Source organism: Takifugu flavidus, chromosome 12 (genome assembly GCF_003711565.1).
Source record: "Takifugu flavidus isolate HTHZ2018 chromosome 12, ASM371156v2, whole genome shotgun sequence".
NCBI lineage: Eukaryota > Metazoa > Chordata > Actinopteri > Tetraodontiformes > Tetraodontidae > Takifugu > Takifugu flavidus.
In genome coordinates this window covers 11,605,988-11,624,372 of record NC_079531.1, presented here as the reverse complement: position 1 = coordinate 11,624,372, position 18,385 = coordinate 11,605,988, and the positions used below count along the sequence as shown (strand labels likewise).

Below are 18,385 nucleotides of genomic sequence, written 5' to 3'. Positions count from 1 at the left end.
TCTATTGCACCTGCCATTCCACTTCTCATCCCTTGTTTTATCCCTCCCTAACCCCCCCTGCTGCTCCGTCTCTCCTCTCACCTTCCCTCTTGCCCCATCATCAGCACTCTGATTTAGTCACAGTCTGGTTCACACACGGCTTCACCTGCACACAAAGAACAATTTCTTCACTTTATTGTGCCAGTCTATATCCTATTCACAGCCAAAGCACAGCACAAATCAATCATCTTTCCTAATGGAAAGTCCACATTAACATGAGAGGCCACTCCATTTCCGTCCCAGAATGCCAGGTCAACTGGCGCCTGGGTTTCAGCCATTGCTGATCCAGGGACCAGTGGGCACTCTCATTTCAGGTGAGATAGCAGGGTGCTGCCGTTAGGTCCGGGGTCCGCTATGGGGGTCAATGGTGTATTAACTGAGGATGCGACAGCTGCAATAAAAATGCAAATTACCAGGCAAAACAGGCAATGGCCTGAATCTGCCCTCCATAAGTCTGGATAATACAGTCAGCACACCTGTCAAGACATGTGGTTCAACACATCTCAGACACAACAATACAATGACGGAGAGGGCGGAGGAGCAGGAGACGTAACAGGAGAAGGACGGGCGAAGTGAGCAACCTTGAACCACTTCTATCTGGCAGCCATTATAAGTTCGTCAAACCACTTTCTGTTATTTTTAGCACAAAATTTTCTTCAATCATCAATGTAAAAGTTTGAAATTAGGCAACGTTAATCTGTGTGCTTCCTGATTTCTGGGAGTCAGAGTTCCATTGTGTCTTATCCACTTATGTGAGTTAAGTACTGCGACCCCTTTTGCTCAGTCATTAACACAGTGAATAGGCCACAAAATCAGGGTCCTCGACGGACTTTTTCTGTTTATGTTAGCGTACATTCTTCCAAGTCCATTGATCGCGTCAGGGATGCTTGTCTTCAGTCTCTCTGTCCATGAGAAGGGTCATCTTTGAAACAACATGCTGGATGAAACTCCCTGGACATCTCTGTGTTCACAGAGGCTCAAGTCAACCATGACAGACAATGAGACATGGGGAAAGCATGGAGAACACATCCCCGGGACGACGTGATTTAAGCTTGGCCTTCAGGGTCCACTGGGACGCTGGTCATATTTCACAGCTTCTCTGCGTAATGGAATCATTGAGTTGGCCCTAAACGTCACATGGCTTCTCAGGCTAAAAAAAGACGCTAATTTCTTGTGGACCAGCATCTTCCTTTCATCCAAAGTCAACGTCGTTAATCCAAAAATGCACAACACAAAAAGTGACAAGCGCTCTAGCCATTAGGGCGCACTTTGTATACTTTCACTGAGGTTTCCTCTGGCAACCTACCTGCCCTGGTGTTCTTCTGTACTTCCCCATGTGGGTATTTCCTATAACACGTATTGTGAAATCCAAAAACCTTATTCAATCACACCTCAAGGGCAGAAATTATCCAACCCATTCAACAATGGCATCCCAGATTGTCTGGAAACTTGTTAAGAAATGGTGAATATATTCTAACTAACAGCCATACAGTGCACATGAAATAGCTTCAGAAAAATTCTCATTATCTGAACACGTTGGACGGTGAGACACCCCGGTCCCTCTCCCTCGGTTATGGCTCCATGCAGGAGACAGATATATCTAGGTGAGAGCCTTTAGACAAATATTTAGATTAGAAATTTGACAAAGCGCCTACATTCCAGTGTCAGAGAGCTGTGAGAGCTGCTGGTGACAGGATGATGCTTTTTGTCAGAAATAGTTTCTGTGCGACTGCCAGGTGTGACAGGCTGGTGTTCTGAAAGACTTCCTCTTTTCTGTGTTTGTCTTTCAAACACCGCGTTAAATCAGTGGAGGCTTTATCTCAGCGGAGTGGAGAAGAGTGGAAAAACGCGGCAGACGCCAGTTTTATGTCTGAGTGTGCCTGAGTGAAATCAAAGTGTCGTGGAGGGTCGGAGATGTCCGTTACTATGGCGTACTCCGGCTTTTCAAACCCTGCCTGGTGATCTGCATCTGGTCTGGATCATCGCTCTGGAGGCGGAATGAGAGAAGAACCACCTGGGTAACCCCCGCCTGCCCACTGCCAAGAGCACAGCAGCAACACCAGAAATATTTAAAACCTGTAAATGCATGTGATTTCACGTTATTTATAGTAAATCTGTTGAGATGGCCTATCGAACAGCATTGTAGTGCCTATGTACACTATATACTTCCCATTAGTCTAAACTGCATCTACTTACTCTACATTTACGTTCTGATTGTGTAAACCTGGAAAAACACCCTAACTGGATCTGGATTTTGGCCCCAGACTGCAGCAGAGAGGCCAAACAGCTGTGCAGCTCAGGGCAGCAGGCCACAGCCCTGTATGTTTTCTATCTACAGTGGAATTTATATGAGCCTGAAGTTACAAGCACATGAATGGGCCCCAGTGTGTTCATTCTGTTTTGACGTCACTTCATCAGTGCGGGTGGGACACTCCGTGCCCCAACAAGTATTTCAGAAGAACTTTCTGCCTGCTCAGAAGAATGAAGCAATGTGGTTTTGAACCAATTCTAGATTTGTCAACTTTTGTTGCTACTGTGTTGAGAAATATTGCAAAATGTCCATCTAGATCATCTATAGATCAGTTCAGGTCATGTTCTCTGTGTACAGAACTAAGAGACATGACCGGAAATGTTGCTTTCGCAACAATCTGCAGCCATTCTCGCTATTTGAAACGGATGGAAATCTAATTTGCTCCAAATCAATCATAGTTAGAGTCCAATCATAAAGGCCCTGAGGCTATTTAGTGATCTTATATCAAGATATATCTGTTTTCTTGGCTTACGTTACCTATTACATCCCAAAAGCTACATATCCCAAAACATCAGTGGTGCAAAGTAATAACTTACTTGCCATCCAGGAAATACTTGACAATAATAATTGAAAATGAGCATCATTGTGGCAGTAAATTAGTGTAATTTCAACAACTGCAATATACACGGTAACGTGATGAAATGTAAGAATGTGCGTGACCGATTTCCGATTGTTAGCAGGTAGCATCATGTGAGGCCACCTGTGGTTGATTTGGAAATGAATAACTGTACTGTACGGCGTTCCGAGCGGCCAAGAATGAGGCAAAAGTCGCTGTATAAACAGTCCATTGGAATGAAAACCTACTCACAGCCTTTGTTCACATATATTTTATAACATTTTGAAGTACAGTAAGTACAATTTAGAAATAGAAGCTACAGTTTATAAAACCTTTCCAGCAGAAATCATTGATGGGCCAGCATCAGCCTTATTTTTCTCTAGCAGACAGGTCCATTTTTGCATAAAACAAAAGATTAAAAAAAACAAAAAAGTCGCTACATTGTTTTGTCCTGCGCTACCTTTTAAGTCCCATGAAAGCACCAGCTGTCTGCATCTCTTATCTTTTATAAAATATAAATTATTGAAAAATATTCAAATGTTTGTGAACTAAATACAATAAAAAATGATCTCATAACAAAAATACAGAGACACTATAAAATGTACAAAAAACAAAACCAAAAAAAAAAAAAAAATCCTTCTATATCCATTTTGAGATATGCGTGTATGTTACATACTACTGGTGTTTACACACATTTCCTGACTATGATTCCATAATACATAAGACCTGCAGTAGATCATAATTTGTGACATTCAACAATACAACATTTTAGGTAACAAGGTTTTCTTTAGCACATTAACTTTGAGCGGGGGGAGGCCAGTGACAGTCGTCTTAGTTCTGTTTAAAGCTCTGCAACACAAAACAGTGACAATAGGGGGAAAAAAATAATCGAGAAAAGAAAGAAAAACAGTGTTTCAAAACCTTGACACGAAGCAGAAAACGATGCAAAGGACAGTGCGGCTGTTCGCTCATGAACTTGTTGGATTCGGTATCCAATGGTTTCAACTGCGTCAACCCAGTGAAACCCAACAGGAACACATACAGCATCTCCTCTTCCTACGTCCCGGACCCAAAGCTCATTTCACATAAGATGAAAAGCAAAAGTCGACTCTTTTCAGAGATGCGAGAGAATCTGGCATCAGTGGACGATGCATGCAGCGCGGCCGAAGACCTCACATGAGCTTTGGTTATTATTCCTGCTTTGTCTCTTGCTTATTTGTCTAATCTGGGTCTCTATAAAGCGTTATGAAATGCAATCTGTACAAATAGACATCGTATGAGCTATTTTCATCCATCTGGCTAAGATACAGCCACTGTAAACAATAAGATGATATTCCGCTTTGGCATTTCCCATAAGGCCGGAATGCAGCCATAGTTCCCAGTCTTGAGGAGAAAATGCTGCCAATTAACTGGAACAAGAAAATCTTTACAGTGATTTATGTTCTGGACAAAAGGCCAATGTACGCAACCTGTTCAATTCCTTCAATGCACAATTCCACACATCACCAGCAACTCCACACCTCTCAGATCCACCTTCATTTATCCCGTAACAACTTCCTATTCTTTTTTTTTCCTCAAGTGTCTGTTGCATTTGAATACACTGTACCTTCCTGAGTGGTGCACAGAAGGAGAATTAAATTAAATGAAATGGCTTCCTTTAAAAAGAATTTGAAAAATCTGCATAAAACTATGTAAATAATGTTAATACTGCCGGTGGGTAATGCAGAACGGTGCACAAGTTTCAGTCATCATGGGTAGCGAATGTACGTCAAGCAGAAAGCATCAGTTTCTGAAGCAACGGTTCCTTTCAGTTGAATACCCGTCAGACGTTCCTGAAATGAGTAACCTTGTCGCGCGCTGCGCAGCGCTGCGCTGCTGTCGATAGTGTTGTCTGGTAATGAAGCAGCTTATTACTGCCAATGCCTCTTTGGAGAACCTAGCCGCTAACGTCTGCTTCCACTTTAAAACCTTCATTGACAACATAAAAACAGTCATTCCAACATGTGGCTGGCAGCTTTACGCTGGCTCTTCTGAATGTGGATGATATAACACTGGCTCCTCAGACAACTAAATATAAACAGGTATTTGGTCCACGTCTAAAACTCCCTCTTTTTGACAAACGGGAGAGTGATCACATCTGTAAATAAAAGGGAAACAGCCCAGAGTTTGCTCGGATTCTGTCATCCTCTTTCTCTCAGCCTGAACATTCTGCCCACTATCTGTTCACACTCACGGTGAAATGAATCTCTGATTAGTCTCAGTCTTTCCGTCTTGGTCCTCATGGTCTTCCCATCGTGCTACTTGGGCAAAACATTGGACTCTACCTGATTTGCTTTGAGCTGCTGCATAATACCAGCACAGATCAGGCACGCACGCGCGACACATGTCTGGGACTTTAAAAAACAACCAAAAATAAACCCCATTGGTCTGAGAGATGGATGCCTGATGTTGACAAAGACCATAAACTGACCATAAATTTAAAAAACAAAAAAAACCAAACATTTTGGTCCCCCCCAAAAAGTTTGCCGTTTCTTACAATTAAGACCACATTCCTCGCCAAAGTCCGCATGGCTCCCGAACGTTCGCATTCGTTCTTGTGCTTTCACTCGTCCGTGTCTGGCTTCACATCCAACATTGCGTGGAGCTCTTCGGGCGTGTACCCAAGCAGGCTTTTTAAGTCACAGACAAAGCGGTAGACGTAGCGTTTCCCCGACGTCTTGTGGATGATATTTTTGTCATAATAATAGCGAAGGCCGCGGCTCAGCTTCTCATAGTTCATCTTGGGCTTGTTTTTTCTCTTTCCCCACCTCCGAGCAACCTGAAAACATAAGTAACACTTGTGTCATGATGAGCCATGCATTAAAAATAACCCCTCACTTTATACCTGCTTATGCTACTTTATTTTAGGTCATCTCAACAAATGTGAAAAAAATGTGTCAACCTTTAAAAAAAAAAACAGCCCAGAGGAAGGAATGCCCATGTTTTTAAGACAGTTAGAAGATGTCTTGTTCATCTGGCTAACTAATCAGGACCTCCCAGCACGTGCAACAGTGACCAGCAGGGTTGCGACCTCTCACCTCATCAGGGTCAGAGAGCTTGAATTCCCAGCCGTCGCCTGTCCAGCTGATGAAGGACTGGCAAGACTTGTCGGTCAGGAGCTCCAGGAGGAACTGCCACAGCTGGATTGGGCCACTGCCTGCAGAACAGAAGGCAGATATTTAGAAATTAATTTGATTTACACATTGTTAGACAGAACAATTGCACTTTTTTATGCACACATTGACCAAACAACAGTGAGAGAAATCATAGATCCTTGCAAGGGTAAATAATCTTGAACATTTCTGGCACATCAGCCTTCTAATCTGGGTCAGGCTTGAAGTCCAGCAGTGGAACCAAACGTCCTCTAAATACAACGGTTCCATTCATCACGCCTTTCCTTGTCTGCCAGTTGGAGTATGTGAATTTCTACTGTGTCCGTATGCGTTCCAGACTGATGAAATCACCAGTTTAAAAAAGGAAGGCTGCTTTTATACTTGTACAAAACATCCTAAGTCCTGGAGTATAGACTATATGATACATTGGGCAGAAAAAGGAAGCAGTGGTCATCGGTAATAGCACGGTTTATGCTTGTTGAATAATAAATCAGTCTACTATAAACGGAACTGCAGTGATATTAAAGGAAACTTGCATATCATTTGGAGAAAAGTAGAACAAAATGACGGCTGTGTGCAATTGTTTCAGAGTGCTTTTCGGTGCAGCGTTCTTTGATCTTGTGGGTTTTTTCAGCATTCGTAACACCCACTGTTGAGGCTTGCATGCAGATGTCACACCTGCCTGTGCAGCACAACCGCCGAAGCAAAACTGAAGCTAAGCAAAAAGTCACCCCTCTCCAGAGCCCCAGAAAACCAAGCGTACTCTTTTACAACGCAAACAGGCCTGTGGGTTTGAAACGGCACTCGTTCACTCGGGTTGCTCCTGTTTTGATCGCAGAAGTTGCAACAGCCACCCAGACTTTGGTTAAAAAAACTGAAAAAGCAACACTTGCACCTTATCAGGCTGACAGCTTTGACTCATTGCAAATGTCGGCTACAGTAACAGCCCACATAAGGGTGGACATTTACCAGCACCCCTCTGCCAGAGTGTAGGTGACCCTAAAAATCTAAAATTATCGGCATGTCAAGATAGGATAGTAAAATATGCTAAAAAGAGCGACGGCAGCATCTGGATACTGTACCAGAAAAGTCACAGAAATTTGATTTCTTTCTTTTTATTTCTCTCTTTTGTACATTCACATGTGGACAAGCACATGTAAGTAGTAGCAAACTCCTTCTGCTTGACATTTTCAATATGGCTGAAACTGAATAAAGCAGTCTGAATGTCATATGTATATTTCCACAAGCTTAGGTTTATGTTACCTGTTGGTGTAACTCTTTAGCCTAAGGATTTTCATACCATATTATATCATGCTAGCCACATTTTATGGCCAACCTGAACTTCTGTTTGTATGTAAACCTGTTTTTAACACACACTTTAATGGCTACTTGCAGCCTTTTTACACAGTAGCTCAAGTGATGCGCGGAGGATCATGAATGAACATCTTATTGTTCCCTCTGCAGCGCATAAACCCATGTGAACCAGCCACCACACATATGACCAGTAGAAGGTCGACAACGTGCACTCTGTAGAATGCAGTGACAAGGAGATTTTTTCTTGATTACTTCCTATTTTTGAGGCCAATCTAAGAATGTTGTGATTTTCCTCCATGATAGCGGAAAAATCCCCAAACACGTTGGTATTAAGACACTGTTGCGCTATTGCAACATAAGCCTGTGCGCGTTACTGCAATGACCTATTACCCGTTCCTAGATGTGTGATTCAAAGTGCTCATAAAAACACACGTTATTTTATCACCTCCCCATTCTGATCTGCATTGCTGAGTTCATGTAAAGATGGCACATTTGATTTCCAATATAATGGGAAAAGGTGGTGCTTTCAGTGCTCAGACATGCACAAAAGCATTTCAAGAGCATAAACACACATAACAATTCCCATAAAGCTGAATAGAACTTCTAAATGTGAAGTTTTTAGTAACAAGGTCATGATTTATGGACTGAATGTAGAATTTACAACACATCTGTCCACCAAAACTAAAAAACAAATGCTACAGGAGGGAAAAAGGAGTGTTTAACTTGTGAACTGGGGTGAAAAGTATCAAAAGATGCATTATTAAGAAGTAGTTCATAGAAAAAATAAAATTTTCTATATCACTCAGTTTGAGTATTTATAGAAGCAGTAGCTGTGGTTTACTCCCCATCTCTAAACAGCATTTGTATATTCTTAGCGGCAGCATTCAGGCGTTGCTTTGACGAGCATACAGTTATCTCCACATCTTATAGAGTCTGGAACACGTAGAAACCAGCCCGTGGATGACGTTGTATGAAGGTGCCTCAAAGATGGAGAGATAATTTTACCCGCGTATGCAAGGGCAAGCACAATTTTTACATTTCGGCACCGTTGCCAAGACGACGCAGGGGGAAAAAAAAGGACAGGTTGAGATGTGGTCTGCAGATAAGAAGTAGTTGAGAAGTGAAGACAACAAAAGAATCCAAGACAGAAAAGGAGAAGAGTGAATAAGAGACTCTTCTTTGCCCACAACTAGAGCGTGCCAAGCTGAACTTTTAGAATTCACACACACACACACACACACACACACACACAGAAAAACAAATGCTGCTTTTAAAATTCATATCATATTATATAATATCATAAATCTTGTACCTGTGTATCCTGCAAGTGCCGCTGCCGGAATGACGGGTTTGTCCTTGCTGAGGTCCGAGCGCTCCCTCACGTAGTCTTTGAACGTGCCCTTAGGCTTGTGGCCGTGCAAGGCGGTGGGATAGTCTTCCGAGTCGAAGCTGTCGTAGGAAGGTACCCGCTGCAGGCTGCTGAAAGATGACTGACTACTCCAGGACTGGGTCAGCCGCTCGCAGCTCTCAAAGCTCTCGATGCTCTCGAAGGAATCCTGGCCACCAAGCTTGCCTGGAGGAAGAGGGCTCGTGTTATTTTAAGTCATTTTATACTTTACATTAGTCTCCCACCACTCGTAACTTTGTAGCAGTAACCAATCTGACAACAACAACATAGTAGCAAAAAAACTATGTGTCTTGCCAAGAGGCTACAGGTCCAAATATGCTAGTTTTATTTTCGATCTTAGCAAAGGATAAAGGAGTTTCATTTTATGGTGAGTTAATATCAAATGACAGACAAGGAATAACACAGAAATCTGTTAAAATGGATCCATGTGTGGCCATCAGTGGTGCTGAGAAAACACTTTCCCACGTTTACAGACGCCCGGTGCTCAAAAGCCTGGTGTGCTTCATGCACGGAGATTGGCCCAGATACCTTGCAGGAAACCGTGAGAAGAAAACCCAGACTTTATGGCTAAAATATGTAAACCATGTTACTAATTCCTCTGTAAACTATCAGCGGGAGAGGAAACACGGTGGAGCAGTCAGAAACGCAAACAGCTTCTTGAGAAAAGCCCACGCTTGTAATTCGGCACGACACGTTTATCTCGAAAGCAAAGGAGAGGAGAGCGAGAGAGGCAGAGAGAGCAAGAAAGGGTTAACCGCTTACATAAAGGTTAGACAACAAGAGAAGACGTTGCGGCTTGGTTTGTGTATCACTGACAAAAACAAGTTTGCTTTTTTTCCCCCCCAGTTTGGTGTCGAGTGCAAGAGACAGGTGCAAACCACAAACCATCTAGAAGGGCTGCTTTTTGTCTTTTAATTTATGAACATTGATCTGGCAAGATAAATTTCGGTGGCTTTGGCACGCAAGCCTACAGGCAAATATTCTCACGCAAAAATATTAGGACAAGTACTGAAGTCACATTCTTCACCGCAGTCCTCAGGGTTATTTTTACCCCTCACCTCTGAGACGCCCGACACACATATTATCAGGGGACACCACTTCTTGCTTGACGGAGAAGTAGTCCCCCTGCAGTGGGTTGAGGGGCGTGTCCCGCAGGATGACAGCAGGGTACTCGCTCTCGGTCTTCAGCGTTAGCAGCTCCTCTGAGCTGATGGGATGAAGCGTCTGGTAAGACTCTGTGATGAAGCCAGGTTCAGAGTACTCAGATGGGGGGACGCACTGAGCATGCTCCACACCGTAGCCTAAAAGGTGGAAAAAAAGGAGGAATGCAAATGAGATGAGAGGAAATAATGATGATTTCCATTCACATTCTAAGCAGGATGGACAATGTAAACATTAAGGGCTTACTGAAAAAGTAGTCTGAGGTATAGCGTGATTCCTGGAAGTTGGAGGTCAGTCCATTGATGGGGTAATGCTTTGTATCCTCTTCATGAAAAATGAATAGAGAGTGAGCATCAGTGACCCTGCCATTGATTTCATGTATCGTGTAATTGCATCCAGCATTATCAAAAATTAATGAAGCCTGGCTGAATTGCGACTTCCTGCTCGGCTCCAATTACAAGGGAAAATGCCAACAGAACAGAGTGCAGAGCTGATATCACTATTTCTTAACTGTGGTGGTACGCGAGATAAAATGCCTGCGGCCTCAATAGGTGCGAGTGCATCGACACATTATGCCAACCTAAGAAAGAAAGGCGCTTACCTTTCTGAAGCATCTCTAAGTGTTCCCAAAGGATGTCTCCCACAAAGTCAGGTGCCAGGTCCAGGAAGCGATCCTTCCCCATGGCACAGAGGAGAGCTCCATTCATGCAAAATTTGTCAAAGTCGACATTTTTCAAACTGAACTCGTTCACTGTCCATGTTAGCCACTCGGCCACGTGGGTTTCAGTCCACTGCCTGGGATCTGAGGAGATCAAGCATGAGTGCGATCACATATACGTTCAAGATATACAATTAGAATCATTAACGCTACTCTTGTGTACCATTATGAGCCCTGTTAAAATGCTCAAGTGAAGCAAAACTTCATTCAGTTTGCTATTGAAACTTGTCCATCGTGAACACATTATTGGACAGGATGGATGTAAACAGCATCGGGAATAACAAACCCTTGTTTGTAGATGCAGGACAACACAACCAAAGAGTCTGATGGTTTGAAACAGCATGAAGTGCCTCTGACTCATTGTTTTACTGCACGTCTGTCTGGGAGTCTACATTCCTGAAGTGTTGCAACCGGTCCGTCGGTCAGTCAGTCATTCAGTCAGTCAGTCAGTGTGTCTGGAGCCAAATGTGTTTAATGCAGCTGAAGGTGTGGAAGCTTCCCGACGTGAGAGAAGCTTTCTGATAAAAAGGTCTGACTCAACAAGCACAATGATGTGATGAACAGAGCTTTTACTGGATGTGGATTTAACTCAAAAAAAGGAGCTTAAGGCACCAGCAGTTACATTTCTTACCTTTGGGAATGCCCAACCGCTGCTGTTCCTTTGTGAAGCCACTGAAGGTTGCTTTCAGAGCTTGGGACATCATCTCTTTACTTCCTGGTGTAAGGAGGGGGACATCTCCACACTCAGGGTCTGTGAATCACAAACAGCAAACGCTGTAAAATCTTTACAACGGGAATATAATAATTCCAATGTGTTGCTTTGGTTATTGCCCACGATTATGGACTGGAGAACCTTGCGTACGTGCTTCACTTCACACACATCAACAACATCAATGTAGAGGTATCCGACCGTGGCCAACAATTACAGTTACAACCTGTCTAGATATAAACTGTCTCTGTATCTGAATTAATCCTAGTTAGCTCCCAAAATGTGTGATGTGACCCGTTTGCAAGGTGTTGGCCATTCTGGTGCAGTGATGCAGTTGTATAAGCCAGCAGAAGGACAGTATTTATAAAGAAAGGTTTATGCCGCATGGTGTGTTTAGGAAACTATACATGCACTCCTTTAGTCTCTCAGCCACAGTCGCAACATAAATCCAACTCATCTGGTCCTTTGTGTGTACATAAACACACAACTTTGTTTGCAAAGACTACAAACACGAACATTTCTTCCACCAGCACATTCTGGGTGGGATAGCAGTGCCTGGTGCCCATCCGTGACACTGCGACCCCATGCTAGCCCTCCTACAATGTCCCCCTTAAACAGTGGGCCCACTGTCACCAGACCAAGCATGGGGTCAGTCTCTCTGAGGGGTTAAAGGTCGAGAGATGGGGTGATGATGTCACCTTGGCTACTGACGGGTAGCTAAGAAAGTCGGGGGTGGGACATCTTAAGGGTCTCAGCCACACACTAGACTTACTGTTCTCTGTTCACAGCCAGTGGCCAGCCAGTAGGGAACAGAGCTCTCTTTGATGGGTTTAAATAGTGCCTGATGTCCTGGACTCATCTAATTAGATTGGCCAGGCTGCACAAGTATGGACGGATGGGTTGGAAGCGAGGGTGATGACAAGGCGATCAGAGGAAAGACCCCAGGCCACTAGAGTAGTCTGCTAAATAGCAGTCTGCTGGCGTTGCAGCCAATATCTTGTAAAATGACACAAAAATGTCCCAACATCTCTAATTAGCTGGCCTGCTTTCAGTGCATGATTAGCAAAAACGCCCAATCAATTTCTACAGCAACTGTGGACCAAATCGCGACCTCTTGCTGCGGCAACACTATTTTCTCTGATAAACCTGCTCGGGAAGAAGGGAAAAAAAAGATATGTGCTTTAACAATATATTATCCTTGCAGAGTTCCAATAACTAAAACTGCTACGAAAATGAACACAGGTCATAAAAGATTTTAAAGGAAAACTATTGCTGCAGGGGAAAAAAGTTGCACCAGTTGCCTAACCCAGATGTTTTGGCCTCTCCACAGGGGCAACATACACTCCATGCTTGTTTTTAACCACTTACTGACGTCTTGACCTCATCTGGAATGCTCAGCAGCTGTCTTTCCTTTGCAAGTGTAACCAGTGTCTGTCTGGCTGATTGAAAAATTAGGTCTCCCACTTTCTTTTCGCTCCATTTGGGTCCATTTTTTGGCTTTTCCTTTCCTCCCTCTCTATTTTCCTCTATTTCGAAAGACAAAGACCCTCAACAGGACAAACAGGAGCTCTGTTTAATTCAATTGGGTCTGTGATAATACTTTGTTCTGCAGTGGAGAATAAACAAAGACCTTTGTTCACGTCAGACAAAAAGGAAGGCAGAAGATTGGAATAAACATGTCATGACAGTCGCGTCGTTTATGACGGTCGACATCAGACGGTTTCATTGAGAAAGTACGAACCGGGACATTGTTGTGCAAGTTAACGGAGATTCAGCGGTGCCTGGTCTCGGCTTGATCTCCGAGTAAAAAGGAACATGTTGCAAACGGCTGCAAACTGAGATGGGAGATGAGGCTCAGACAGTCGCCGCTTTGATGTGAAGGCAAGAGGAAAAATGTGGCAGTACATTTAAGCAGGGTTGAGGGGAGCCTGTCTGCACTTTCAAACCATTTATGCCCCTCCCTCTCCATTGCTTTTATCAAGTCGCCTCTGCCCACGCAGACTTGAACCCACTTAAGCACTAAATCCTCCATCAAAGACACACAACACAAGTGAGCATGAGCATTACCATTAGGCACTTAAAAGAGACAAGTACGTCAAGCACGCTGGAGTGGTTTAAAATGTCATCTGCAATTTGTGTGATTTTTCATTCATTTTAAAATCTGTAAAATAACTTTTCCTTACTAAGAGCAAATTAAAATACCACCTAAGAATGGGACAAAATGCCAGATTTTCCTTTTTAAAATGTATTTTGCGTGAACCATACAGACCGCAGAGAAGAAAGGCAAAATAATTTACCACGCAACAGGGAAAAGCTTTTCTCACATTTTTGCAAATGGTGTTCTTTAAGAAAACTTTAGAATTGGCTTTTAAAATGTTTTGTAGCACGCAGCACGACTGCATGGGAGTGACGTGGATCCCAGTAAAGTTATCTGCGGCACAGTTAATGTAGCAGCCTGCGCCCATTAGCGAGAGGAGAGGCTGCAGCTAAACAAGTTCAAGTAAGTAATGAAATTCTGATAGGATTTCAATGCCTGTGAATCCCATTAGACACACAATGGTCAGGACAAACAGAGAGTTAGAGCATCCACGAATTATCACTTTCCACATCGGACAGTGTGGATTAGTGTGTAAAATGAGTGCCACCCTCTTAGCCCAGGAAGTGTGAGAGAGGAAAGTGGATTATTTTCACTTAGAAAACTTTAAAAACGACCTTGAGAATCTCGAGTGGAAACAACACAAAGCCATTTTCCATACATGTAGAGGCCATAAGAAATTCTGATGGAGTAAGGCCTCTCTTTACTCTGAATGTACAGTAATAGGATATTGATTAACCGCTCCCCTATTAGTCCAGTTCTGAGTAATGGACAGGCTGCTGAGTATGACGATATTTCCCCAAGGGATATGACTGACGGGCCGTATACGCATTAGCCAGCGGGTGCGCTAAAGCAGCAGCACATATAAATACACATATACGCGTAAACTGAATTAATACGGCTCTTTGTGGCCGCTGAAGCGTGGGCATGAAATTGGGATTTCTGTGACTGGGTCTAGAGTCTGTGGCGCTGGATCAGGCATGGCCAGCCTGGGCAGGGCTGGGAAAGATAGCGGCTGAGTGCTGGGGGTTATAAGTCACTCGCCTGTAACATGAGCCCATCACAGGATAAGTGGGGTGGGCACAGCAGAGAGAGTGGGAAAGAGTGAGAGATGAATGAATGGGAGGGCTCATACCGTTCCCTTCCCTTCTCTCCATTTCTAGAGTGACATCACCGCGGGATCGCTGCCATCTCTCAGCCTCTGGCGGAGAGTCGGCTCATTCATAAATCCTGGGCTGCTGCAATGATGCAACGATTCACACAGAGCAGGCCACCAGACCAAAAAATAAAGGACAGTATGCTTCCAAACAACACAGCTATAAATAGCCCTTTAGAGTTTTAGCCAGAGCCAGGGTGGTCTCAACAATACCCCTATGATGGGTTCCTGTCTCTGCTGCCAGCATTTCTGACCCCATCTACTTCATTTCTCCAAGATACAAGGTTATTTAAACCGCATTCATTCCACATCTGTAATCATCGGGAAGTTGACATTTTTTACGAACAATGAACCATTTCTGCACAAACGTTTGGGAGTTCTGGAAAGAAAAAGAGAAAGAAAGGCAGGCAGCGATGTGCGCCCTCTTGCTACTGAATGTACCTGTTTCTTTGGGGGTTGTTTCTTTTCGAGAGCCAAAGAGTCAATTTCCTGTGGCTAAGTTGCCATCCCTAGGGAAGTGAGTGATGGGTTCAGTTGAGGGTCAAATAATTTCCGACTTGTCGCCGAGGTCTTACACCCTTCCTAAATAACCCCACAAGTCAACAGGTACATATCAGCAGACTCGCAAAAAAGGGTATACAGACATATAATTGTCTCTTTGAGGCCAGCTAGAGCGCCCGCAGCAGAGCAGAGGTGACGCTGGTATGTGAGAGGCTCTTTGATGGAGATCTATATCTGGACCCCTGGTTGGAGAACACAGGGTCATAAAACTGACTTCCATGAAGGGGGCCATTGAGAACCACAGGGCGATACAACCATGCTGTAGTGGGGCAACAGGAGCAGGGTGAGGTGGCGGCTGGGATGTGAGAGGGCGGCTTGTTCAACCGTGGCAATTTAGACTTTTCATTTCAGTGACAACCAGGAACAGACATGGCGTCTTCTCTCATGTCAAAGGGGTGTTAAACTTAAATCCTGCCATCGCGGATGATGCTGACACATAGGATCTATTCTTAGGTTGGCACGACTGGCTGCTGGCTGCACCGCTGAAGAACAAGCCCGAGGCGGCTTAAAAAAAACAGCTGTGCAGGATGAGGCCTGCTGCTGACATCTGTCTTTGGCCATGAAACAAGAGTGGTCCAGGATGATCACAGCACAGACATACTGGCTACTGAAGCTGACTGTAAGTGAGACTAATACCCCATAGCTGCCTTTCTTACTTTCCACTTCCTCCATCAAAGAAATCACATTAGCTTATGATGTAAAAGTGCATCAGGACTAAGGTCTCACCACTTGATATGGCATTACCTCTGCAATCGGACGCACAGCTGCAAAACATCGATTCTCAAAGCTGAAGAGAAGCTATTTGAACAGTTTTGCTCTGCTTATTTTTTTTTAAACGTCAGCAGCCAAATTTTCCAGCATGTCTGCATGCAAAATTGTAAATGTAACTTTTTTTTTTCATAAACTCGAAGAAACAACATAGGTTGTGACTTTTATTCTGAACATGTTGAACTGATGGGAGAAGCGGTGTAAACTAGATGGGATTCTTTTAGGTTTCCTGTCTTCGGATAGGAAAAAAAAATCTAACAAACCTCCCACAAATTCTCCATTAGGTTGAAACTGAGTCAAAAAGATCAACTCCCCATCATGTCTGCAGGTGGAAACTATGATAGAAGCACTACATGTCCAATAGTATCAGACTGACATGTTATGTCTCCGACGACAACAGTGGCAGAGAAATGAGAACTTCAGGATGTGCAGGTGTTGTTAGCATGGCTGCGTCCAGGCTGGCAGGCCAGCATTGCTGTAAACAGACAGAGGATGCTCTGGGGGGGGACTGTTTAGGCATTTAACCAAACACACAACATATCTGACAAACTGTTTAATCTTAGTGTTCTATTTTTTCCACCAAACAGTGCTTGTCCCATTTTTTAGTCCAAACTGATACATTCCACAACCCTATTTATGATGCCACCATGGGACCCTACAGGAAAACAGTCACACATGGAAAATGTAGCAGCGATTTGTCAAATGACCGGCATTCTTGATGCATGCGCGGGTTATTAGTGATGCAAACGCTGTCTTCAATTATATTACATGCACAAATGGGCGTGCATCATGTTTGAAGTCCATTTATAGTCTACAGATGGATACTTGATGAATAAATTTGCTCCAGACCACAGTGTTTTCATGTTGCGTGCCTGGCATTCCACCTCCGTTTTACAATGACTAAAGTGCTTCTCACAGCTTTCTAGTTTTCCTCTAATGCGACCAAAAAATGACTTGTGGTTCCAGCGTCTGAATGGTTTCGGCTTCAGACGATGAACGATGCCCTTCTATTTAAAGCACTCTGGAGACTCCATGGCTGATAACAGTGCTGAAATATCAAAAACCCTGGCTACGCCTCTCTTTATCTCGTGTTTGGTATGCTGCGGGGGTTTTTAACGATGATGTGAATCACCTCCGTTTGGCTGATTTTGCTGATGGTAACCAAAATTTGATAACTGGGAAGCGTTGCGCAATAGGAGATTAAGTGATTTCACTTGCACACCGCTGCCGATGTAAAAAGTCACGCTTCTCCGTACATTCCTCCATTTAAGACACGCACAGTGACTCACTGGTTTTAAAATGACTGGACATGAGGGGATATCTTCCTGCTTCATTTGCCAATGTGACTGGACATGACGACAGCACTGACCATACCTTGTAAAATTCCTGCTCGGTGACTCAGTTGTGACACGGCTGGTTTAAACCAGGCAAAAAGAAAACAATAAAAGGAACAGTTTCTTTATAGAATTTGGCACCTATATAAAACAGACTGAGCTTATTTCCAGCTTAACTTCAACCTCTTCCAAGGCTCCTGACACACATGTGCCTCCTATCTGACTGCCACTGAAACTGAACTCATCATGAACACACCACAGTGTTGCACTTTGAGAACAGAGTCATTCACCCACACAAACACACCCTGATTTATCACCCTGTGCTTTGACAGGTGAGCAATTCATTATGAATCTGATGCCCTGGCTCTGACACGCATCAAGTCTGTGGCTTTTCCCCAATTGTTCTCGTGATTACAAAAGCAGCATGCGATCCAGGCTGACTGCAAAAACAGCTGGTGAGCAGCAAACAGACTAAATAAGAAACCAAAGGGAAGAAAATCTGGAACATCCATGTAGAAAATGAATGACATGGCCCCACTGGAGGACATGTGAACAGCTCTGCTCATCTTCCAAGGGTGATTCTGAAGGCATGGGTTTTAAAGTAACCTAGATTCCAGTTTGCCTTTCTGAAAACACAACTGCTAAATATGGAACCACAACAGACGCACCAACAAAATGAAGTACGAAAGCATTCAAGCTGAAATGAGTGGGTGGTTATGGAGCCATTTAGGGGCTGTGGTGAGTTCGCAGCCTCACTGGGAACACAGAGAATGGAAAATCTGGTGGGAGCTGAAACCAGCCCAACCGTGCAACAGCCGATCCTGTAGCAGGTACAAAGTGTTACGACTGAGACACTGCTGAAAGAATTGGCTGGAGATGGGACGGAGAGCACTCCCTGGGAACACACGCAACACAACACACCACATCAATGCGCCATGAGGAAAACTCATGTGGCCAAGACACGGGAAGCAGGGGAAGAAAGGGAAAGGAATGAAGGCGGCTATGTGAGTGGGCGGCTGAAAAGTGTTTTCTGTTATGCAAAAAAAAAATTGTCAATGCAACCAGAAAACATACTTTTTCCTTCCTTTTCACTCTAGCTCGAG

The 18,385-nt window shown here is 43.8% G+C and overlaps 1 protein-coding gene across 4 annotated transcripts in view; it reads right to left on the bottom strand.

The window, feature by feature from the left end:
• Window positions 1-3,161: 3,161 nt before the first annotated feature.
• Window positions 3,162-18,385, bottom strand: part of ets1 (v-ets avian erythroblastosis virus E26 oncogene homolog 1) — a 30,738-nt gene continuing 15,514 nt past the window's right edge. For all 4 annotated transcript variants that reach the window (XM_057049391.1, XM_057049392.1, XM_057049394.1 and 1 more), the window contains 7 exons: window positions 11,291-11,410; window positions 10,543-10,743; window positions 10,188-10,265; window positions 9,839-10,081; window positions 8,685-8,945; window positions 5,984-6,102; window positions 3,162-5,724 (listed from right to left, as the gene is read on the bottom strand). In XM_057049391.1, coding sequence (XP_056905371.1) covers window positions 5,509-5,724; window positions 5,984-6,102; window positions 8,685-8,945; window positions 9,839-10,081; window positions 10,188-10,265; window positions 10,543-10,743; window positions 11,291-11,410 — 1,238 coding nt within the window. In that variant the 3' untranslated portion in view covers window positions 3,162-5,508. The remainder of the gene's footprint in view (window positions 5,725-5,983; window positions 6,103-8,684; window positions 8,946-9,838; window positions 10,082-10,187; window positions 10,266-10,542; window positions 10,744-11,290; window positions 11,411-18,385) is intronic.